At 42.4% G+C, this 26,692-nt stretch overlaps 1 protein-coding gene across 1 annotated transcript in view; it reads left to right on the top strand.

Annotated features, from left to right (window-relative positions):
- Window positions 1-26,449, top strand: part of LOC128689542 (diuretic hormone receptor) — a 305,584-nt gene extending 279,135 nt beyond the window's left edge. The window contains exon 11 of the mRNA XM_070086132.1: window positions 25,123-26,449. Within this exon, the coding sequence (XP_069942233.1) occupies window positions 25,123-25,408 (286 nt within the window). The 3' untranslated portion in view covers window positions 25,409-26,449. The remainder of the gene's footprint in view (window positions 1-25,122) is intronic.
- The last annotated feature ends 243 nt before the right edge of the window (window positions 26,450-26,692 follow it).

Below are 26,692 nucleotides of genomic sequence, written 5' to 3' on the forward strand. Positions count from 1 at the left end.
GCAGGCAGGCAGGCAAGCAGTCAGGCAGGCAGGCAGGCAGGCAGGCAGGCAAGCAAGCAGGCAGGCAGACAGGCAGACAGGCAGACAGGCAGACAGGTAGACAGGCAAACAGGCAGACAGGCAGACAGGCAGGCAGACAGACAGACAGGCAGGCAGACAGGCAGGCAGACAGGCAGGTAGGCAGACAGGCAGACAGGCAGACAGGCAGACAGACACGCACACAGGCACACAGGCACACAGACAGGCAGGCAGGCAGGCAGACAGGCAGACAGGCAGGCAGGCAGGCTGGCAGGCAGGCAGGCTGGCAGGCAGGCAGACAGGCTGGGTAGTGACCTTCCCGTGACCAGCTCTGGAAGTTATATTTAACTCCCTGTTTTGAGAGATACCTTTCAGGTGAGGCAAGAATAGTGAACTATCTCTCAAGACAGGCAGGAACAGTGAGCTGTCTCTCAGGAGGCAAGAATAGTGAACAATCTCTCAGGAGAGGCAAGAACAGTGAATTATCTCTCAGGAGAGGCAGGACTAGTGAGCTATCTCTCAGAAGAGGCAGGAACAGTGAATTATCTCTCAGAAGAAGCAGGAACAATGAACTATCTCTCCAGAGAGGCAGGACTAGTGAACTATCTCTCCAGAGAGGCAGGACTAGTGAGCTATCTCTCAGAAGAGGCAGGAACAATGAACTATCTCTCCAGAGAGGCAGGACTAGTGAACTATCTCACCAGAGAGGCAGGACTAGTGACCTATCTCTCAGAAGAGGCATGACTAGTGAACTATCTCTCCAGAGAGGCAGGACTAGTGAGCTATCTCTCAGAAGAGGCAGGAACAATGAACTATCTCTCCAGAGAGGCAGGACTAGTGAACTATCTCTCCAGAGAGGCAGGACTAGTGAACTATCTCACCAGAGAGGCAGGACTAGTGAACTATCTCACCAGAGAGGCAGGACTAGTGACCTATCTCTCAGAAGAGGCAGGAACAGTGAACTATCTCTCCAGAGAGGCAGGACTAGTGAGCTATCTCTCAGAAGAGGCAGGAACAGTGAACTATCTCTCCAGAGAGGCAGGACTAGTGAACTATCTCTCCAGAGAGGCAGGACTAGTGAACTATCTCTCCAGAGAGGCAGGACTAGTGAACTATCTCTCCAGAGGCAGGACTAGTGAACTATCTCACCAGAGAGGCAGGACTAGTGAACTATCTCACCAGAGAGGCAGGACTAGTGAACTATCTCACCAGAGAGGCAGGACTAGTGACCTATCTCTCAGAAGAGGCATGACTAGTGAACTATCTCACCAGAGAGGCAGGACTAGTGAGCTCTCTCTCAGAAGAGGCAGGACTAGTGAACTATCTCTACAGAGAGGCAGGACTAGTGAGCTCTCTCTCAGAAGAGGCAGGACTAGTGAACTATCTCTCCAGAGAGGCAGGACTAGTGAGCTCTCTCTCAGAAGAGGCAGGACTAGTGAACTATCTCTCCAGAGAGGCAGGACTAGTGAGCTCTCTCTCAGAAGAGGCAGGACTAGTGAACTATCTCTCCAGAGAGGCAGGACTAGTGAGCTATCTCTCAGAAGAGGCAGGACTAGTGAACTATCTCTCCAGAGAGGCAGGACTAGTGAGCTATCTCTCAGAAGAGGCAGGACTAGTGAACTATCTCTCCAGAGAGGCAGGACTAGTGAACTATCTCTCAGAAGAGGCAGGACTAGTGAACTATCTCTCCAGAGAGGCAGGACTAGTGAGCTATCTCTCAGAAGAGGCAGGACTAGTGAACTATCTCTCCAGAGAGGCAGGACTAGTGAACTATCTCTCCAGAGAGGCAGGACTAGTGAACTATCTCTCCAGAGAGGCAGGACTAGTGAACTATCTCTCAGAAGAGGCAGGACTAGTGAACTATCTCTCCAGAGAGGCAGGACTAGTGAGCTATCTCTCAGAAGAGGCAGGAACAGTGAACTATCTCTCCAGAGAGGCAGGACTAGTGAGCTATCTCTCAGAAGAGGCAGGAACAGTGAACTATCTCTCCAAAGAGGCAGGACTAGTGAGCTATCTCTCAGAAGAGGCAGGACTAGTGAACTATCTCTCCAGAGAGGCAGGACTAGTGAGCTATCTCTCAGAAGAGGCAGGAACAGTGAACTATCTCTCCAGAGAGGCAGGACTAGTGAGCTATCTCTAGTGAACTATCTCTCCAAAGAAGGACTAGTGATCTATCTCTCAGAAGAGGCAGGAACAGTGAACTATCTCTCCAGAGAGGCAGGACTAGTGAACTATCTCTCAGAAGAGGCAGGAACAGTGAACTATCTCTCCAGAGAGGCAGGACTAGTGAGTTATCTCTCAGAAGAGGCAGGAACAGTGAACTATCTCTCCAGAGAGGCAGGACTAGTGAACTATCTCTCCAGAGAGGCAGGACTAGTGAGTTATCTCTCAGAAGAGGCAGGAACAGTGAACTATCTCTCCAGAGAGGCAGGACTAGTGAACTATCTCTCCAGAGAGGCAGGACTAGTGAACTATCTCTCCAGAGAGGCAGGACTAGTGAACTATCTCTCAGAAGAGGCAGGAACAGTGAACTATCTCTCAGGACTAGTGAACTATCTCTCCAGAAAGGCAGGACTAGTGAACTATCTCTCCAGAGAGGCAGGACTAGTGAGCTATCTCTCAGAAGAGGCAAGAACAGTGAACTATCTCTCCAGAGAGGCAGGACTAGTGAACTATCTCTCCAGAGAGGCAGGACTAGTGAGTTATCTCTCAGAAGAGGCAGGACTAGTGAACTATCTCTCCAGAGAGGCAGGACTAGTGAACTATCTCTCCAGAGAGGCAGGACTAGAACTATCTCTGACTAGTGAACTATCTCTCACTAGAGGCAGGACTAGTGAACTATCTCTCCAGAGAGGCAGGACTAGTGAACTATCTCTCCAGAGAGGCAGGACTAGTGAACTATCTCTCCAGAGAGGCAGGACTAGTGAACTATCTCTCAGAAGAGGCAGGAACAGTGAACTATCTCTCCAGAAAGGCAGGACTAGTGAACTATCTCTCCAGAGAGGCAGGACTAGTGAGCTATCTCTCAGAAGAGGCAAGAACAGTGAACTATCTCTCCAGAGAGGCAGGACTAGTGAACTACTAGTGAACTATCTCTCCAGAGAGGCAGGACTAGTGAGCTATCTCTCAGAAGAGGCAGGAACAGTGAACTATCTCTCCAGAGAGGCAGGACTAGTGAACTATCTCTCAGAAGAGGCAGGAACAGTGAACTATCTCTCCAGAGAGGCAGGACTAGTGACTAGTGAACTATCTCTCCAGAGAGGCAGGACTAGTGAGTTATCTCTCAGAAGAGGCAGGACTAGTGAACTATCTCTCCAGAGACGCAGGACTAGTGAACTATCTCTCAGAAGAGGCAGGAACAGTGAACTATCTCTCCAGAGAGGCAGGACTAGTGAACTATCTCTCAGAAGAGGCAGGAACAGTGAACTATCTCTCCAGAGAGGCAGGACTAGTGAGCTATCTCTCCAGAGAGGCAGGACTAGTGAGCTATCTCTCAGAAGAGGCAGGAACAGTGAACTATCTCTCCAGAGAGGCAGGACTAGTGAGCTATCTCTCAGAAGAGGCAGGAACAGTGAACTATCTCTCCAGAGAGGCAGGACTAGTGAGCTATCTCTCAGAAGAGGCAGGAACAGTGAACTATCTCTCCAGAGAGGCAGGACTAGTGAACTATCTCTCCAGAGAGGCAGGACTAGTGAGCTATCTCTCAGAAGAGGCAGGAACAGTGAACTATCTCTCCAGAGAGGCAGGACTAGTGAACTATCTCTCCAGAGAGGCAGGACTAGTGAGCTATCTCTCCAGAGAGGCAGGACTAGTAAACTATCTCTCCAGAGATTCAGGACTAGTGAGCTATCTCTCAGAAGAGGCAGGAACAGTGAACTATCTCTCAGAAGAGGCAGGACTAGTGAACTATCTCTCCAGAGAGGCAGGACTAGTGAGCTAACTCTCACAAGAGTGAGCAAGGTGTTATCAATATTCAACTTCGCTTCTCCTTGACCCTGACTAAGAAATATTCAACAGAACCTTTTGCGAAAAGATTACAAGCATTTTTTTTTTGTAACGAGAATATAAATGTGTTACGATACGCATATACATTATATACATTGGTGCTCATATATTTTTTTTTTGACTATATAAATTTTCGCGATGTTCATGCAAATTTTTATACTAAGTTTACAAAAATGTTTATGAGTTTTTGGAATAAAATTTTTTATGATGCTTTCTTTCGATATTTTTTTTTTATTATTGGTTAAGCTGGTTAGCTTATTGAAATCTAAATGAATAAATAAGCTAATTACGTTATTTTACGTCTGTGTGTTTGTGTACTCACCTATTTGTGGTTGCTGGGGTCGAGTCACAGCTCCTGGCCACGCCTCTTCCTGCTGAATGAGCTTTTTCGTATCTCATTTTAAAGTTATGTATGAATTCTGCCTCCACTACATCACTCTCTAGTTTGTTCCACTTTCTGACAACTCTGCGACTGAAAAAGTACTTCCTAACATCCCTGTGATTCACCTGAGTCTTCAGCTTCCAAGTGTGGCCCCTTGTTGCTGTGTCCCATCTCTGGAACATTCTGTCCCTATCCACCTTGTCAATTCCTCTCAGTATTTTATATGTCGTTATCATATCATATCTATCTCTCCTGTCCTCCAGTGTCGTCAGGTCGATTTCCTTTAACCTCTCCTCCGGGACTAGTTTCGTTATAAACCTTTGCATTTTCTCTAGTTTCTTGACGTGCTTGACCAAGTGTGGGTTCCATACTAGTGCTGCATACTCCAATATGGGCCTGAGGTACACGGTGTACAGTTTTGAACGATTCCTTACTAAGGTGTCGAAACGCTATTCTCAGGTTTGGCGGGCACCCATATGCTGCAGCAGTTATTTGGTTGATGTGTGCCTCAGCAGATGTGCTCGGTATTATACTTGCCCCAAAATCCTTTTTCCTTGAGTGAGGTATGTTGCGTCTGGCCCCCTAGCCTGTACTCTGCCTGCGGTCTTCTTTGAACTTCCCCAAACTTCATGACTTTGCACCTGGTGGGGTTAAACTCAATGTGACAATTGCTGAACCAGGCTTGCAGCCTTTCCAAATCCTTTTCGTAGTCCTGCCTGATTCTCATGCGATTGAATTCTTTGCATTAGCTTCACATCATCGGCAAACAGGAACACCCCTGAATCTATCCCTTCCGTCATGTTATTCACATATACCAAAAACAGCACCGTCGCCCACTGACACCTCATCATGCGCCATCACTCGTTGTTTCCTTCCTGTCAAGTATTCTCTGATCTATTGCAATCCCTTTCCTGGTATTCCTGCCTGGTCCTCCAGCTTTTGCACTAGTCTCTTGTGTGGAACTGTGCCAAAAGCCTTCTTACAGTCCAAGGATACGCAATCTATCCACCCTTGTCTCTCCTGTCTTACTGTTGTCACCCTATCATAGAACTCTAGTAGGTTTATTACACAGGATTTCCAGTCTCTGAATCCGTGCTGGTTGTTGTTTATAAGATCATTCCTTTCTAGGCGCTCCACCGCTCTTCTCTTGACAATCTTCTCCATGACTTTGTACACAATACATGTCAGTGACACTGGTCTGTAGTTTAATGTTGCCTGTCAGTCTCCTTTCTTAAAAATTGGGACTACATTTGTTGTCTTCCACACCTCAGGTAGTCGCCCTGTTTCGACAGATGTGTTGAAGATTGTTGTTAGTGGCACACAGAGCGCCTCTGGTCCCTCTCTCAGGACCCATGAAGAAATGTCCGGCCCCATCGCCTTTGAGGTATCTAGTTCACATAACAACCTCTTCACCTCCTCCTCGGTTGTGTGCATTGTGTCAAGTATTTGTTGGTGTACCCCATCACTCCGGCTTTCTGGAGACCTTTCTGTCTCCACTGAAAATACTTCCTTAAATCTCATACTGAGTTCCGCACATCTCGGTCGTTTCTTGTGAGCTCTCCTCCTTCCTTCCTCAGCCTGATTACCTGGCCCTTGACTGTTGCTCTCCTCCTGATGTGGCTCTACAACAGCTTCGGGTCAGATTGTGTGTGTGTGTGTGTGTGTGTGTGTGTGTGTGTGTGTGTGTGTGTGTGTGTGTGTGTGTGTGTGTGTGTGTGTGTGTGTGTGTGAAATAAAAACATTAAAACAAGTATTAAACCACGTTAAACCTCTTTTCTCAAAAAAAAAAATCGTAAATATTCCACTTTCAGTGAAGGGATTTATATACAAGCTCTTTTATCCCATTTACCTTTATGGGAATTTACATTTTTACTATAGAAACATTATTTATATTACTGTGTTAATTTTATTCTCACAATTTCTATAATTTCAATAATACTTTCCCAAAAAAAAAAATTCAGATTTATATCAATTTAGATGAGCTTTCATATATACTTTTTATTAAAAGTTTTCACTATAAAAGTATAAAAAAGTATTGTGGTAGTAGTATTAGTAGTAGTAGTAGTAGTAGTAGTAGTAGTAGTAATAGTAGTAGTAATAGTAGTAACTGTAATAATGGTAGTAGTAGTCGTTGTTGTAGTGGTAGTATACACTATTCCTGTTATTTATATCCACCTGGTATCCTGATAACAACCACCTGGTAACCTGGTAATGACTACCTGGTAATAAAAACCTGGTAACCTGGTAATGACTACCTGGTAATAAAAACCTGGTAACTTGGTAATGACCACCTGGTAATAAAAACCTGGTAACCTGGTAATGACTACCTGGTAATAAAAACCTGGTAACCTGGTAATGACTACCTGGTAATAAAAACCTGGTAACCTGGTAATGACTACCTGGTAATAAAAACCTGGTAACCTGGTAATGACTACCTGGTAATAAAAAACTGGTAACCTGGTAATGACTACCTGGTAATAAAAACCTGGTAACCTGGTAATGACTACCTGGTAATAAAAACCTGGTAACCTGGTAATGACTACCTGGTAATAAAAACCTGGTAACCTGGTAATGACTACCTGGTAATAAAAACCTGGTAACCTGGTAATGACCACCTGGTAATAAAAACCTGGTAACCTGGTAATGACCACCTGGTAATAAAAACCTGGTAACCTGGTAACCTGGTAATGACTACCTGGTAATAAAAACCTGGTAACCTGGTAATGACTACCTGGTAATAAAAACCTGGTAACTTGGTAATGACTACCTGGTAATAAAAACCTGGTAACCTGGTAATGACTACCTGGTAATAAAAACCTGGTAACCTGGTAATGACTACCTGGTAATAAAAACCTGGTAACCTGGTAATGACTACCTGGTAATAAAAACCTGGTAACCTGGTAATGACTACCTGGTAATAAAAACCTGGTAACCTGGTAATGACTACCTGGTAATAAAAACCTGGTAACCTGGTAATGACTACCTGGTAATAAAAACCTGGTAACCTGGTAATGACTACCTGGTAATAAAAACCTGGTAACCTGGTAATGACTACCTGGTAATAAAAACCTGGTAACCTGGTAATGACCACCTGGTAATAAAAACCTGGTAACCTGGTAATGACCACCTGGTAATAAAAACCTGGTAACCTGGTAACCTGGTAATGACTACCTGGTAATAAAAACCTGGTAACCTGGTAATGACCACCTGGTAATAAAAACCTGGTAACCTGGTAATGACCACCTAGTAATAAAAACCTGGTAACCTGGTAATGACTACCTGGTAATAAAAACCTGGTAACCTGGTAATGACTACCTGGTAATAAAAACCTGGTAACCTGGTAATGACTACCTGGTAATAAAAATCTGGTAACCTGGTAATGACTACCTGGTAATAAAAACCTGGTAACCTGGTAATGACCACCTGGTAACCTGATAATAACCACCTGGTAGGAACAACCTGGTAACAACAACCTGGTAACCTCTTAATGACTACCCGGTAATAACCACCTGGTAACCTGGTAATGACCACCTGATAATAACCACCTAGTAACCTGGTAATGACCACCTGGTAATAAAAACCTGGTAACCTGGTAGTGACCACCTGGTAATAAAAACCTGGTAACCTGGTAATGACCACCTGGTAATAAAAACCTGGTAACCTGGTAACAACCACCTGGTAACCTGATAATAACCACCTGGTAGGAACAACCTGGTAACAACCACCTGGTAACCTCTTAATGACTACCCGGTAATAACCACCTGGTAACCTGGTAATGACCACCTGATAATAACCACCTAGTAACCTGGTAATGACCACCTGGTAATAACCACCTGGTAACCTGGTAATGACCACCTGGTAACCTGGTAATCACCACCTGGTAATAACCACCTGGTAACCTGATAATGACCACCTGGTAAGAGCCACCTGGTAACAACCACCTGGTAACAACCACCTGGTAACACCATCTGGTAACCTGGTAATGACCACCTGGTAATAACCACCTGGTAATAACCACCTGGTAACCTGATAACCACCTGGTAAGAACCACCTGGTAACATCATCTGGTAACCTGGTAATGACCACCTGATAATAACCACCTGGTAAGAACCACCTGGTAAGAACCACCTGGTAACAACCATCTGGTAACCTGGTAATGACCACCTGCTAATAACCACCTGGTAACTTGGTAATGACCACCTGGAAATAACCACATAGTAACCTGGTAATGACAACCTGGTAATAACCACCTGGTAACCTGGTAATGACCACATGGTAATAACACCTAGTAACCTGGTAATGACCACCTGGTAACCTGGTAATGACCACCTGGCAATAACCACCTAGTAACCTGGTAATGACCACCTGGTAAGAAGCACCTGGTAACAGCCTCCTGGTAACCTGGTAATGACTACCTGGTAATACCCACCTGGTAACACCCCACCTGGTAACAACCACCTGACTCTCTCATATTAACAGTATATAACCACCACTCAACTCACCCCTCCCCCCCACCCAGCAAAATATCTCTCACAGATTTATAATCGTACACCGTTCGTCAGCGGCGAATCCGGATCTATTAGGGTTCGCCAGTTCGTCAGCGGCGAATCCGGATCAGGTAAACCGGCGATTTAACTGGGCAGATATTCATGAGAATTATCCACCAGGAAGAGTGATTCACCTGAACGAGTTGTGAAGATAGTGAAGAGGTGAAGGACGATGATGAAGTGTATGAAGACGAGGAGGAGAAGAAGAAGAGGGGGAGCAGAGATGATAGTTAATTTGAAGAGGTCGTTTGTAAAGGCTATACAAAGACGTGCATTTAGAAAGTGCAGAATGTACTCACCGTGTGAGGTGTACTCGTCTAAATGTACTCAATTAATGTTCTCACTGTGTGGGGTGTACTCACCTACATGTACTCATTTAAATGTACTAGACAAACACACAGTATATATATATATATATATATATATATATATATATATATATATATATATATATATATATATATATATATATATATATATATATATATATATATATATATATATATATATATATATATATATATAATATAAAATATAGGGAGGTACCACCTCTAGAACTGTCCTGGGGACCCTCATCCTCAGAGAAAAGAATAAACTTGCTTCAGGGAAAACTCAAGGTTCTCCCTAAAGCTGTTTGAGAATTTTCTCCTACCACCCCCTATATTTTATGTATATTTTATTTAAAGACAAAATACATTAACAAAACATTCACAAAAATACGATAGAAAGTAAAACAACATAGGTAACTCAGCTACATCTCGAATACTTCGTCCAGCTCCCCGGCGGTGCGCCGCGTGCCCAGAATGCTGCAGGCATTTCCTCTCTGGATTGCAACACTGAGTCTCTGAAAGAGGAAGCTGGTCGCCCTGTGGTCCTTGGTTTCTATGATGAGCTTTTCACCCAGCTCTATTAGGAACTTTAGAGCACACTTGCCCCATGCTCCAAGGGTCTCCGACCCTATTGGGATGAAATTATAGCAAGGGGGGAAGGTCTTCATATTTGCAGATCTTCTGGGTCTCCCTGTGGCTGGCAGCTCCACCCCCTTCCACTACGGAGTATGGCAATATATATATATATATATATATATATATATATATATATATATATATATATATATATATATATATATATATATATATATATATATATGTGTGTGTGTGTGTGTGTGTGTGTGTGTGTGTGTGTGTGTGTGTGTGTGTGTGTGTGTGTGTGTGTGTGTGTGTGTGTGTGTGTGTGTGTGTGTTTGTGTGAAAATGAAGGCTAGTGTGCACTTAACAAGCTTGGTATCAACACATTAACTTGGTAACTAGTGTGGGCGTCACTAGAAGCATTTACAAAAAAATGAGAGTTGAAATCAAATAAAAAAAAGCTATTAATTAATTCCCAGGTTGCCATGGATCAACTTGCACTCAAGTTCTAAAACTATGTAACCAGGTGCACCTGTCACCTGTTATTATTATTATTATTATTATTATTATTATTATTATTATTATTATTATTATTATTATTATTATTATTAGTTTTTATTATTATTATTATTATTATTATTAGTTTTTATTATTATTATTATTATTATTATTAATGTTAGTATCATTATTACTCTTATTATTATTATTATTATTATTATTATTATTATTATTATTATTATTATTATTATTATTATTATTATTAGTTTTTATTATTATTATTATTATTATTATTAGTTTTTATTATTATTATTATTAATGTTAGTATCATTATTACACTTATTATTATTATTATTATTATTATTATTATTATTATTATTATTATCATTATTATTATTTCATAATGATGTGAAAATAAATTGCATAATCTGCGAAAGGTATCGAAGTATCTCATAAACCTATCTCCCTCTACTTCAATGCATGCAGAAGGAATAGTACAGAGTGCGCCATGCGTTTCCAATGCACTGAAGGTTTGAACCCGATCCAGTGAGTCATTTCCACATTATCGCATGAAAACCAGCATTTGAATTTTCTCATTTTCTTCAACAAAATACACAGCTACATTTAAGGTTTGAAGCCGATCAGAAGAGACGTTCTGCCGATAGTGACACCTGTACCTGGCGCTAGTAGGTGTGAGAGAGAGAGAGAGAGAAGCCTCTAAGGCACGGTCTACCTGCGAGGTACAAACGAGGAGTTAGGTATCTTGGTAATGCTATCTACCGAGGCTCAGGCATTCTATTCCTCAATAGATGTCTTCAGTGCTTGATTTGAGAGGGACGTGACGATATTACCAAGTCGTTTGTAGTGAAAAAATGATCTCTCCCTAAGACGATGTTTTTACAGCTGGCTGTAAAAACATCGAGAGATGCCTGGCTAGGGGAAGCCTGCCTATGTTTGGGAGTTATCACGGTATATACAACACACGTATTGTACTGATGACAAATATCTTAACAGATCAAAACGTCGTCCCAACACTACAAACGTATGTTCTGTGCTCGAAATAGAAATCATACACAATCCCCAAATCAATGCGGGAGTTCCTTTGAGAACACCACACCAGAGGTGCGTGTTTGAAGCCGATCAGAGGATGCATTCTCCAGTCATCACACAGATCCCAACCATTCCAGATTCGTTCGCTATGCTAGTAAGTTAGTAAATTTGTACCTACACAAGCTAAACCCCCCAAAAAGATTGAAAGTTGTCCAGAAGACGCCTACTCGAGTTCATGGAAAAAAAGTAATACACCATCTAAAACATAGCAAAGTGGCACGTACTCCAATAAACAATTCAAGTCTTGTTAGGTAAGACATATATGCAACAGTTAGGTATCTTTATTATACCTAACTGTTGCATATGTGTCTTACCTAACAACCTGTCGGTATTTTATACCATTTTAATGTTCAATCTGTCAGACACTGCAACACAAGGGTATCTTGGTACAGACCTGCAATCAACTTCGACAACTTCCACTAGTGAGAGCGGCTGGATTTGAGAGGGACCTGACCTTTCAACATCTGAGTTCTTACCTCTCCTAGTGGCCTACGTCTCACCTCTTGGCGCTATAAAAAGCTCCATTCTGTCACTTCATCTCCATATTGTTTCATACTATGGAACAATGCTCTTCTCCAGACTGAGGGACTGACCACCTCAAAACTTTAAGGGTGATGGACTGATTACATCGTCTTCAAGTATCTTCTGCTTCTATCAACTTTTCTGTACTTGACTGAAGAAGCCTACTGTGTAGGCGAAACGTTTCATAATAAAGATACCTAACTGCTGCATATGTGTCTTACCTAACAACCTGTCGGTATTTTATACCATTTTAATGTTCAATTCAAGTCTTCTTATACGTAGGATATACCAATGTTGAAAGTTTGAAGCCGATCGGATGAAGCATTCTCAAGTTATAAGCGAAATTCTTGGAGAAAGAAGAACACAATTTGGGTAACTACTTAAATGTATTCCCTCGAATAGGAAACCAGTACTTAACAAAGACGAGGAACCAGCTTAAACACCTTAACTCGATTAATAGCGCACTCAGTTGACACACTGTAGCCCGTGGTTCGATCCCTGGTACGGGTGGAAAACATCAGGACGTATTTCTTTAAGACACCTGTTGTCCATGTTCACAGAGCAGTAAAATAGGTACCTGGGTGTTAGTAGACTGGTGTGGGTGGCTGGGCCACCAGTACACACACCTATTTTGTGTACTGGTGGCATCGTGGGGGACAAAACTGACCTAATTTGCCCGAAATGCTCTGTATAACAAGTGGCCTTCTATACAGTAGTATGTCATTGATGTCAGCTATGATCTGTATACCTTGTACATGTAGAAACATGTTATTATTATTATTATTATTATTATTATTATTATTATTATTATTATTATTATTATTATTATTATTATTATTATTATTATTGTTATTATTGAAGTTGACAGTTACAGTATATTTATAGAGTATAATCCGTAAGTTACACGGACGAAGGATCGAGTCTTCATCACTTATTAAGCTGAATGAGTCACGCAAAAAAACTGTTATTTAAATTATTATTATTATTATTATTATTATTATTATTATTATTATTATTATTATTATTATTATTATTATTAAATCATACGAAAGGGTTGAATTAGTGTCCTTGAATCTTAACTATTACAAGAAAGGTGAGGTGAGATAAGGTAAGGTGAGGTGAGGTGAGGTGAGATGAGGTGAGGTGGGGTGAGGTGAGGGGGGAGGTCTTAACAAAACTGTTAATTCTTTTATTCATGATAGTTAATTACAATTATAATTGCAGAATATAAATGCTAGAGTAGAGAAGGTTGTAACCTTATGGCTCACGTATTAATTAACGTAATTCTGCCTTCTTTTTGCATACCCTCATAAGAAGGGGTAAGTAATGATGTGGATGGTGGCAGTGCATGCGTCCATGCATGCCATACGCATACGTTCGTAGTTACAGTGCATGCGTTCGCATCTGTCTGTCTTCCCCCGTTCGCAAGCATGCATCCGTTATTTTGGTGGGCATTGCATGCGTTCGCTGCGGAGTATGCGTTCGCATCGCCCTTTGCAGAGCATGCGTCCGCCCGCCCGTAAGTCTACCGTCTCTCCACAACGTCCCGAGGTTTATTACAACCAGTCTGTTAGTCTGTGAGTACAGATTCACAGACTGACAATAACAAGAGTACTAAGGTCACCGTATTCTCAACAAGACCAGTGTGAGATTACAGACTCACACACTAGCAACAACAACAGTACTATGGTCATCGTACTCTCAACAATACCAGTGTGAGAGTACAGACTCACACACTAACAATAACAAGAGTACTATGGTCATCGTACTCTCAACAATACCAGTGTGAGAGTACAGACTCACACACTAACAACAACAACAGTACTATGGTCATCGTACTCTCAACAATACCAGTGTGTGAGTACAGACTCACACACTAACAACAACAACAGTACTATGGTCACCGTACTCTCAACAATACCAGTGTGTGAGTACAGACTCACACACTAACAACAACAACAGTACTATGGTCATCGTACTCTCAACAATACCAGTGTGAGAGTACAGACTCACATACTAACAACAACAACAGTACTATGGTCATCGTACTCTCAACAATACCAGTGTGTGAGTACAGATTCACAGACTGACAATAACAAGAGTACTAAGGTCACCGTATTCTCAACAATACCAGTGTGAGAGTACAGACTCACACACTAACAACAACAACAGTACTAAGGTCACCGTATTCTCAACAATACCAGTGTGAGAGTACAGACTCACACACTAACAACAACAACAGTACTATGGTCACCGTACTCTCAACAATACCAGTATGAGAGTACAGACTCACACACTAACAACAACAACAGTACTATGGTCACCGTACTCTCAACAATACCAGTATGAGAGTACAGACTCACACACTAACAACAACAACAGTACTATGGTCACCGTACTCTCAACAATACCAGTATGAGAGTACAGACTCACACACTAACAACAACAACAGTACTATGGTCACCGTACTCTCAACAATACCAGTATGAGAGTACAGACTCACACACTAACAACAACAACAGTACTATGGTCACCGTACTCTCAACAATACCAGTATGAGAGTACAGACTCACACACTAACAACAACAACAGTACTATGGTCACCGTACTCTCAACAATACCAGTATGAGAGTACAGACTCACACACTAACAACAACAACAGTACTAAGGTCACCGTATTCTCAACAATATTTACACAATTTCCCGACTCAACCACATAACTAACTGTGATGGAATTAATTATATTAATGACACTCGTTGATGACACGAAAAAAAAAATTGTAAAGTAAATAAATACTATATATATATACGTATAATAACATAAGGATGATTTACAAAGTCTGTGACTTTGTAAATGACTCGTAACGTTGTGACAAGCTTCTCTCTCTCCTACGTGCGGGTTATTCGTGTATTGTTCCAGTCACGGTATTGTACCTTTGCGTTCTTCAAGTGAATCGGCGTATTTTACAAACCAGTCAGATTAATTAGAGAGGAACAACACTTCGCTAAATGCCCACAGCAAGCACCAACAGCCTGATTGACCAAGCCTTGACCGGTCTTGGAAGTTACTGATCCTAGGAATCATCAGCCGGTAGTAGTTTCGAGTAAATATGAACGTACGAGTGAAAATATTCTGAATGTTAGTTCTGGCAGGAAACAGTATAGTATATCATGCACAATAAATCTAACACAGTCTTGTGGAACAACTGGTTGCTACCCCATATATATATATATATATATATATATATATATATATATATATATATATATATATATATATATATATATATATATATATATATATATATGTGTGTGTGTGTGTGTGTGTGTGTATAAAGCCTCTTATGAATAGGTTTGCTAAACTCCAGACTCAGGTCTATTAGTCTTTTGTTTCTCTTTCACCGGTGTTAAACCTTGCCACTAGTGTTAAACCCTGGCACCAGTGTTACCTGGCACCCACGTTAAACACTGGCACTTGTGTTACCTGGCACTGATGTTAAACCCTGGCACTGGTGTTAACTGGCACCGATGTTAAACCCTGGCACCAGTGTTACCTGGCACCCACGTTAAACACTGGCACTTGTGTTACCTGGCACTGATGTTAAACCCTGGCACTGGTGTTAACTGGCACCGATGTTAAACCCTGGCACCAGTGTTACCTGGCACCCACTTTAAACACTGGCACTTGTGTTACCTGGCACTGATGTTAAACCCTGGCACTGGTGTTAACTGGCACCGATGTTAAACCCTGGCACCAGTGTTACCTGGCACCCACGTTAAACACTGGCACTTGTGTTACCTGGTACTGATGTTAAACCCTGGCACTGGTGTTAACTGGCACCGATGTTAAACCCTGGCACCAGTGTTACCTGGCACCCACGTTAAACACTGGCACTTGTGTTACCTGGTACTGATGTTAAACCCTAGCACTGGTGTCATTTGGCACCGATGTTAAACACTGGCACTGATCTTAAAACTGGCACTAGTATTAAACCCTGGCACTAATATTAAACCTTGCAACTGGTGTTAAACCTGGCACTGATGATTAACACTAACACTTGTGTTAAACCCTAGCACTGATATTCAACCCTGACACTGGTGTTAAACCCTGGCACTGGTATTAAACCCTGGCATTGGTATTAAACCCTGGCACTGGTGTTAAACCCCGGAACTAGTATTAACCCCCCGGTACTATAATTAACAAGCGGGGTAGTGTACCTATAATAAGAGGGGTACACAAAGGTCCTGTGAGGTACACAAAGGTCCTGTGAGGTACACAAAGGTCCCGTGAGGTACACAAAGGTCCTTGTGAGGTACACAAAGGTCCTGTGAGGTACACAAAGGTCCTTGTGAGGTACACAAAGGTCCTTGTGAGGTACACAAAGGTCCCGTGAGGTACACAAAGGTCCTTGTGAGGTACACAAAGGTCCTGTGAGGTACACAAAGGTCCTGTGAGGTACACAAACGTCCTTGTGAGGTACACAAAGGTCCCGTGAGGTACACAAAGGTCCTTGTGAGGTACACAAAGGTCCTGTGAGGTACACAAAGGTCCTTGTGAGGTACACAAAGGTCCTGTGAGGTACACAAAGGTCCTTGTGAGGTACACAAAGGTCCTGTGAGGTACACAAACGTCCTGTGAGGAACACAAAACGACATTTAATTAATATTACAACATATAAAAGGAGGTGCCATTAAAAGTCCTTCCCTATATAAACCGAGAATAATTTCTTCTTCCTTGTGTGGTTCACATTGTCTTGTGTGGTGTGGTTCACAGTGTCTTGTGTGGTGTGGTTCACAGTCTTGTGTGGTGTGGTTCACACTGTCTTGTGTGGTGTGGTTCACACTGTCTTGTGCGGTGTGGTTCACAGTCTTGTGTGGTGTGGTTCACACTGTCTTGTGTGGTGCGGTTCACACTGTCTTGTGTGGTTCACAGTGTCTTGTGTGGTTCACAGTGTCTTGTGTGGTTCACAGTGTCTTGTGTGGTTCACAGTGTCTTGTGTGGTTCACAGTGTCTTGTGTGGTGTAGTTCAAAATGTCTTGTGTGGTGTGGTTCACAGTGTCTTGTGTGGTGTAGTTCAAAATGTCTTGTGTGGTGTGGTTCACAGTGTCTTGTGTGGTGTGGTTCACAGTGTCTTGTGTGGTGTGGTTCACAGTGTCTTGTGTGGTGTGGTTCACAGTGTCTTGTGTGGTGTAGTTCAAAATGTCTTGTGTGGTGTGGTTCACAGTGTCTTGTGTGGTGTGGTTCACAGTGTCTTGTGTGGTTCACAGTGTCTTGTGTGGTGTGGTTCACACTGTCTTGTGTGGTGTGGTTCACAGTGTCTTGTGTGGTTCACAGTGTCTTGTGTGGTGTGGTTCACAGTGTCTTGTGTGGTTCACAGTGTCTTGTGTGGTGTGGTTCACAGTGTCTTGTGTGGTTCACAGTGTCTTGTGTGGTGTGGTTCACACTGTCTTGTGTGGTGTGGTTCACAGTGTCTTGTGTGGTGTGGTTCACACTGTCTTGTGTGGTGTGGTTCACAGTGTCTTGTGTGGTTCACAGTGTCTTGTGTGGTGTGGTTCACACTGTCTTGTGTGGTGTGGTTCACAGTGTCTTGTGTGGTGTAGTTCAAAATGTCTTGTGTGGTGTGGTTCACAGTGTCTTGTGTGGTTCACAGTGTCTTGTGTGGTGTGGTTCACAGTGTCTTGTGTGGTGTGGTTCACAGTGTCTTGTGTGGTGTGGTTCACACTCTCTTGTGTGGTGTAGTTCACATTGTCTTGTGTGGTGTGGTTCACAGTGTCTTGTGTGGTTCACAGTGTCTTGTGTGGTGTGGTTCACACTGTCTTGTGTGGTGTGGTTCACAGTGTCTTGTGTGGTGTGATTCACAGTGTCTTGTGTGATATGGTTCACAGTGTCTTGTGTGGTGTGGTTCACAGTGTCTTGTGTGGTGTGGTTCATAATGTCTTGTGTGGTGTGGTTCACAGTGTCTTGTGTGGTGTGGTTCACAGTGTCTTGTGTGGTGTGGTTCACAGTGTCTTGTGTGGTGTGGTTCACAGTGTCTTGTGTGGTGTGGTTCACAGTGTCTTGTGTGGTGTGGTTCACAGTGTCTTGTGTGATATGGTTCACAGTGTCTTGTGTGGTGTGGTTCACAGTGTCTTGTGTGGTGTGGTTCATAATGTCTTGTGTGGTGTGGTTCAGTGTCTTGTGTGGTGTGGTTCATAATGTCTTGTGTGGTGTGGTTCACAGTGTCTTGTGTGGTGTGGTTCACACTCTCTTGTGTGGTGTGGTTCACAGTGTCTTGTGTGGTGTGGTTCATAATCTCTTGTGTGGTGTGGTTCACAGTGTCTTGTGTGGTGTGGTTCACAGTGTCTTGTGTGGTGTGGTTCACACTCTCTTGTGTGGTGTGGTTCACAGTGTCTTGTGTGGTGTGGTTCACAGTGTCTTGTGTGGTGTGGTTCATAATGTCTTGTGTGATGTGGTTCACAGCTTCTTGTCTGGTGTGGTTCACACTGTCTTATTTCGTGTGGTTCACACTGTCTTGTGTGGTGTGGTTCACACTGTCTTGTGTGGTGTGGTTCACACTGTCTTGTGCGGTTCTATTAGGAAAGGCTGTATTTCAAAAGATTCTCTTAGTTGACCAATAAGGCACATTCCATTTGTTTCTTTAATACAGTTGAATTTACAGGCCAAGAGCTGTTACCCAACCTCAGTTTATTTCCAAGGCAACTCCCCTCTAAAAGATACAACTTATACAGACCATAGCTGACATCAATGCCATTCTATACGGAAAGTCCCGTGTTATGCAGAGCATTTCGGGCAAATTAGGTTAATTTTGTCCCCAGGATGCGACCCACAACAGTCGACTAACACCCGTACCTACTTACTATGTAAACAGGTGCGGCAGGTGTAATTAACACCCAGGTACCTACTTACTGCTAGGTGAACATTTACAGCAGGTGTAACTAACACCCAGGTACCTACTTACTGCTAGGTAAACAGGGACATCAGGTGTAACTAACACCCAGGTACCTACTTACTGCTAGGCAAACAAGGACGGAAGATGCAAGTAACATCCAGGTACCTACTTACTGTTAGGTAAACGGGGACATCAGGTGTAGCTAACACCCAGGTACTTACTGCTAGGTAAACAGGGACATCAGGTGTAACTAACACCCAGATACCTACTTACTGCTAGGCAAACAGGGACAGCAGATGCAAGTAACAGCCAGGTACCTACTTACTGCTAGGTGAACAGTGACAGCAGGTTAACAAGCTTCCAGGTACTACTTACTGCAAGGTAAACAGGGACATCAGGTGCAACTAACACCCAGGTAATTACTTACTGCTAGATAAACAGGGACAGCAGGTGCAACTAACACCCAGGTACCTACTTAGTGCTAGGTAAACAGGGACAGCAGGTATAAGGAAACATACCCAACGTCTCTGAGTCTGTCAGTGCTAGACTTGTTATTATGTACATTCACATGTGTTTAATATGTGTCTTAATCATTTACATGTGTTGAATATGTGTCTTAATCATTTACATGTGTTGAATATGTGTCTTAAATATTTACATGTGTTGAATATGTGTCTTAATCATTTACATGTGTTGAATATGTGTCTTAATCATTTACATGTGTTGAATATGTGTCTTAAATATTTACATGTGTTGAATATGTGTCTTAATCATTTACATGTGTTGAATATGTGTCTTAATCATTTACATGTGTTGGATATGTGTCTTAATCATTTACATGTGTTGAATATGTGTCTTAATCATTTACATGTGTTGAATATGTGTCTTAATCATTTACATGTGTTGAATATGTGTCTTAATCATTTACATGTGTTGAATATGTGTCTTAATCATTTACATGTGTTGAAGATGTATCTTAATCATTTAAATGTGTTGAATATGTGTCTTAATCATTTACATGTGTTGAATATGTGTCTTAATCATTTACATGTGTTGAATATGTGTCTTAATCATTTACATGTGTTGAATATGTGTCTTAAATATTTACATGTGTTGAATATGTGTCTTAATCATTTACATGTGTTGGATATGTGTCTTAATCATTTACATGTGTTGAATATGTGTCTTAATCATTTACATGTGTTGAAAATGTGTCTTAATCATTTACATGTGTTGGATATGTGTCTTAATCATTTACATGTGTTGAATATGTGTCTTAATCATTTACATGTGTTGGATATGTGTCTTAATCATTTACATGTGTTGAATATGCGTCTTAATCATTTACATGTGTTGAAGATGTATCTTAATCATTTACATGTGTTGAATATGTGTCTTAATCATTTACATGTGTTGAATATGTGTCTTAATCATTTACATGTGTTGAATATGTGTCTTAATCATTTACATGTGTTGAATATGTGTCTTAATCATTTACATATGTTGAATATGTGTCTTAATCATTTACATGTGTTGAATATGTGTTTTAATCATTTACATGTGTTGAATATGTGTCTTAATCATTTACATGTGTTGAATATGTGTCTTAATCATTTACATATGTTGAATATGTGTCTTAATCATTTACATGTGTTGAATGCGTGTCTTAACCATTTACATGTGTTTAATATGTATTTTAATCATTTACATGTGTTGAATATGTTTTAATCATTTACATGTGTTGAATATGTGTCTTACTCATGCACATGTGTTACTGAACATGTGTCGTACTTATATACTTGTGGTATATAATAACATGTGTGATACTAATCTGCTGGTCTATAGTGATTACCATTAATATTATGATGATATCTGCCATTGTGACACCATCACTTCAGTCATCAGTGGTGAACACAGACACACTCACCATCACTTCAGTCATCAGTGGTGAACACAGACACACTCACCATCACTTCAGTCATCAGTGGTGAACACAGACACACTCACCATCACTTCAGTCATCAGTGGTGAACACAGACACACACACCATCACTTCAGTCATCAGTGGTGAACACAGACACACTCACCATCACTTCAGTCATCAGTGGTGAACACAGACACACACACCATCACTTCAGTCATCAGTGGTGAACACAGACACACTCACCATCACTTCAGTCATCAGTGGTGAACACAGACACACTCACCATCACTTCAGTCATCAGTGGTGAACACAGACACACTCACCATCACTTAGTCATCAGTGGTGAACACAGACACACTCACCATCACTTCAGTCATCAGTGGTGAACACAGACACACTCACCATCACTTCAGTCATCAGTGGTGAACACAGACACACTCACCATCACTTAGTCATCAGTGGTGAACACAGACACACTCACCATCACTTCAGTCATCAGTGGTGAACACAGACACACTCACCATCACTTCAGTCATCAGTGGTGAACACAGACACACTCACCATCACTTCAGTCATCAGTGGTGAACACAGACACACTCACCATCACTTCAGTCATCAGTGGTGAACACAGGCACACTCACCATCACTTCAGTCATCAGTGGTGAACACAGGCACACTCACCATCACTTCAGTCATCAGTGGTGAACACAGACACACTCACCATCACTTCAGTCATCAGTGGTGAACACAGACACACACACCATCACTTCAGTCATCAGTGGTGAACACAGACACACACACCATCACTTCAGTCATCAGTGGTGAACACAGACACACTCACCATCACTTCAGTCATCAGTGGTGAACACAGACACACTCACCATCACTTAGTCATCAGTGGTGAACACAGACACACTCACCATCACTTCAGTCATCAGTGGTGAACACAGACACACTCACCATCACTTCAGTCATCAGTGGTGAACACAGACACACTCACCATCACTTCAGTCATCAGTGGTGAACACAGACACACTCACCATCACTTAGTCATCAGTGGTGAACACAGACACACTCACCATCACTTCAGTCATCAGTGGTGAACACAGACACACTCACCATCACTTAGTCATCAGTGGTGAACACAGACACACTCACCATCACTTCAGTCATCAGTGGTGAACACAGACACACTCACCATCACTTCAGTCATCAGTGGTGAACACAGACACACTCACCATCACTTAGTCATCAGTGGTGAACACAGACACACTCACCATCACTTAGTCATCAGTGGTGAACACAGACACACTCAGCATCACTTCAGTCATCAGTGGTGAACACAGACACACACACCATCACTTCTGTCATCAGTGGTGAACACAGACACACACACCATCACTTCAGTCATCAGTGGTGAACACAGACACACACACCATCACTTCAGTCATCAGTATTGAACACAGACACACACACCATCACTTCAGTCATCAGTGGTGAACACAGACACACACACCATCACTTCTGTCATCAGTGGTGAACACAGACACACACACCATCACTTCAGTCATCAGTGGTGAACACAGACACACACACCATCACTTCAGTCATCAGTGGTGAACACAGACACACACACCATCACTTAAGTCATCAGTGGTGAACACAGACACACTCACCATCACTTCAGTCATCAGTGGTGAACACAGACACACCATCACTTTATTCATCAGTGGTGAACACAGACACACTCACCATCACTTTAGTCATCAGTGGTGAACACAGACACACTCACCATCACTTCAGTCATCAGTGGTGAACACAGACACACTCACCATCACTTCAGTCATCAGTGGTGAACACAGACACACTCACCATCACTTCAGTCATCAGTGGTGAACACAGACACACTCACCATCACTTAGTCATCAGTGGTGAACACAGACACACTCACCATCACTTCAGTCATCAGTGGTGAACACAGACACACTCACCATCACTTAGTCATCAGTGGTGAACACAGACACACTCACCATCACTTCAGTCATCAGTGGTGAACACAGACACACTCACCATCACTTCAGTCATCAGTGGTGAACACAGACACACTCACCATCACTTAGTCATCAGTGGTGAACACAGACACACTCACCATCACTTAGTCATCAGTGGTGAACACAGACACACTCACCATCACTTCAGTCATCAGTGGTGAACACAGACACACACACCATCACTTCTGTCATCAGTGGTGAACACAGACACACACACCATCACTTCAGTCATCAGTGGTGAACACAGACACACACACCATCACTTCAGTCATCAGTGGTGAACACAGACACACACACCATCACTTCAGTCATCAGTGGTGAACACAGACACACACACCATCACTTCTGTCATCAGTGGTGAACACAGACACACACACCATCACTTCAGTCATCAGTGGTGAACACAGACACACACACCATCACTTCAGTCATCAGTGGTGAACACAGACACACACACCATCACTTAAGTCATCAGTGGTGAACACAGACACACTCACCATCACTTCAGTCATCAGTGGTGAACACAGACACACCATCACTTTATTCATCAGTGGTGAACACAGACACACTCACCATCACTTTAGTCATCAGTGGTGAACACAGACACACTCACCATCACTTCAGTCATCAGTGGTGAACACAGACACACTCACCATCACTTAGTCATCAGTGGTGAACACAGACACACTCACCATCAACTCAGTCATCAGTGGTGAACACAGACACACACACCATCACTTCAGTCATCAGTGGTGAACACAGACACACTCACCATCACTTCAGTCATCAGTGGTGAACACAGATACACTCACCATCACTTAGTCATCAGTGGTGAACACAGACACACTCACCATCAACTCAGTCATCAGTGGTGAGCACAGACACACTCACCATCACTTCAGTCATCAGTGGTGAACACAGACACACTCACCATCACTTCAGTCATCAGTGGTGAACACAGACACACTCACCATCACTTAGTCATCAGTGGTGAACACAGACACACTCACCATCAACTCAGTCATCAGTGGTGAACACAGACACACACACCATCACTTCAGTCATCAGTGGTGAATACAGACACACACACATCATCACTTCAGTCATCAGTGGTGAATACAGACACACACACACCATCACTTCAGTCATCAGTGGCGAACACAAACACACATCATCAACTCAGTCATCAATGGTGAACACAGACACACACACACCATCAACTCACTCTCTTTCATGGATGAAAGTGAACCTCGATGCTTCACAGCAACCACCACTCACCTTCAGTCACCTTCCCTTACTCCCCCCCCTGACAAGGACACATACAAATACACACACACACACACACACACACGGAGTCAGGAGCTGTGACTTAACCCTTGCAACCACATACTGGTGAGTACAAACACAAACAAACACACGCACACACACACGATAAGGTTCTTGAAGTATGGAGAGTGGACCTAGTAGCTTCCAGCGAAAAGGCAAGGGCCAGGAGCTGTGACTCGACCCCTGCAACCACATATTGGTGAATACATAAACACACACACACACACACACCCACACACATTACTCCTAACTTAACATTCATATGATTACAAGTATGGAGTGTCGTGTGGCCATTACACTGCAGGCAACATTTACCCGAGTATTCTGAATAGCCATTGAATTTCTTTCTAATTAGGGCAGTAATTGGACGGACAGGTGGCACCACTCTTATTACTTCGAATTATACCAATTTTTTTTTATTATAGCCATTTTATGAACATTCTAATAATAGAGAGTGAGTCTTGAATTTTAATTAAAAACATAAATTTTAGGGTCAATTTAATACAAGGACTTTGTGTGTGTGTGTGTGTGTGTGTGTGTGTGTGTGTGTGTGTGTGTGTGTATGTATATATATATATATATATATATATATATATATATATATATATATATATATATATATATATATATTTATATATATATACGTGCATGGTGCATGTTTGTGTGTATTAAAGAAGCTGGGAGAAGTGCACAGAAAGAAGAAAAAAAAGCAGAGAAATAAAGATGAGGAAGAGGATGATAGTGTGAGAGAGAGAAAGAGAGAGAGAGAACTAACGGGCATTGAAGTATTGAGTGTACGCTGTCAGAGAAGCGTCAGATAATGGTCTGAAATTCACCCTGTCTGTCCCGACATTTTCCACGTCCCTAACAGCCGCCGGCTGTACACAAACCTCAAACTATGCTTATCATTTTTTCCCCTCTCTCGTTTCTCTCCCTGACAGCTATGGACGGCGACTCTTCGGAAGCAAAAGAGAATCGCTGTGTTCGGAAGTTACCACAATGACCACCTTCGTGGCCAACGGCTACAACCCTGTCAGCACGCAGACTGGGCCGGTCCTTCCCCTACAGCAACAACAACCACTGCTGCAGCAACCACAACAGCAGCCAATACAACAGCAACAACTAGCATCATCCAGTCACCTCAACTTTCGTAACTCCACGGCCGGCTTGATTCAGAACTGTGGAGACCAGGACGGCAAACCTACTGTTAGGGACTCTTTACTGTAGGATTCCACCGCTGGAAAGCTTAGAAAATTTCAACTGCAATATTCCAGACCTGGAAGAGTCAGATAGTTTCCCCTGCTGTAAAAATACAGGAGTTTAAAATTCGGGTTCAGAGATTCCAGGAACTGCATATTCAGTTATAGATTCCTTGCTGCAATGTTCCAGGAACTGAAGAATCATTCGTGGTATCATCGTTGCAGTGTTCCAGAACCTAAAAATTCGTTCCTGGATTCCTTGCTGCAGTCTTCCAGGACCTAAAGACTCGTTCCTGGATTCCTTGCTGCAGTCTTCCAGGACCTAAAGATTCGTTCCTGGATTCCTTGCTGCAGTCTTCCAGGACCTAAAGATTCGTTCCTGGATTCCTTGCTGCAGTGTTCCAGGAACTGATGATTCATATATGTATTCCATGCCGTAAAAGTCCATAAAAGTAAACTTCTCTTACGAATTCACTGCTCCAAGATTCCAGGTCTGGAAAATTCAACATTGGATTCCTTGTTTTCAAGATTCGAGAAACGAAAATTTCTCTCGTGAAGATTCAAATGAAGATTCCTTGTTCTGTGGTGAGGACAGCGGCGGACATATATTTTTGGGGCTCTGAAGCTTGAACTGCTAAGGGGGGTTCCCTAGTATCCCCTTCTCATCCAATAGACCAAAAAAATTTTAAGCAATGTGAACTAAAGTGGCTTCCGGGGCCCCTCCGGGATTAGGGGCCCTGAAGCTTAGGCTTCACTAGTCTCATAGTAGATCCGCCCCTGGATGGGGGAACTGCGGGAGGTATTAATGAAAAAAAAAACTATACCGAGATTCATCACAGAACACGGGGTGACGGGGACATATACAACGACTTTTATATATTATTACTTGTTAGTATTTAATAAATGACGTTCAGGGGAATAAATTACATACCGCAAAACGAGAACAAATAGTATATATGTTATTCATAATAAAGATTATTTATCAACGAGTCGTGAAACCCCAAGAGCACTCAAAAAAAGAATTTCTTCAGAAATGATTTCGCCCCCCCCCCCCCAAAAAAAAAGAAAATAGGGAATGTGGCACAGAAAATTTTTGCGACACAGAAAATTTATAAAAATCAAGAAAAAAAATTATGTGCTAAATGATGACGAGGTGATTAAAAATACGCGCGTCAAAAAGTCAAGAGTCAGTAGCAATAAGCAAAACGCAAGACGCAAGACGCAAGACGCAAAACGCAAGGATGTGCTTCACCAGGAGAGCCACAAACTGGGCAGTGTTATTCCTGGACACTCTGAATGATGATGATGGTAA

The sequence above is a fragment of the Cherax quadricarinatus genome, chromosome 18 (genome assembly GCF_038502225.1).
Source record: "Cherax quadricarinatus isolate ZL_2023a chromosome 18, ASM3850222v1, whole genome shotgun sequence".
NCBI lineage: Eukaryota > Metazoa > Arthropoda > Malacostraca > Decapoda > Parastacidae > Cherax > Cherax quadricarinatus.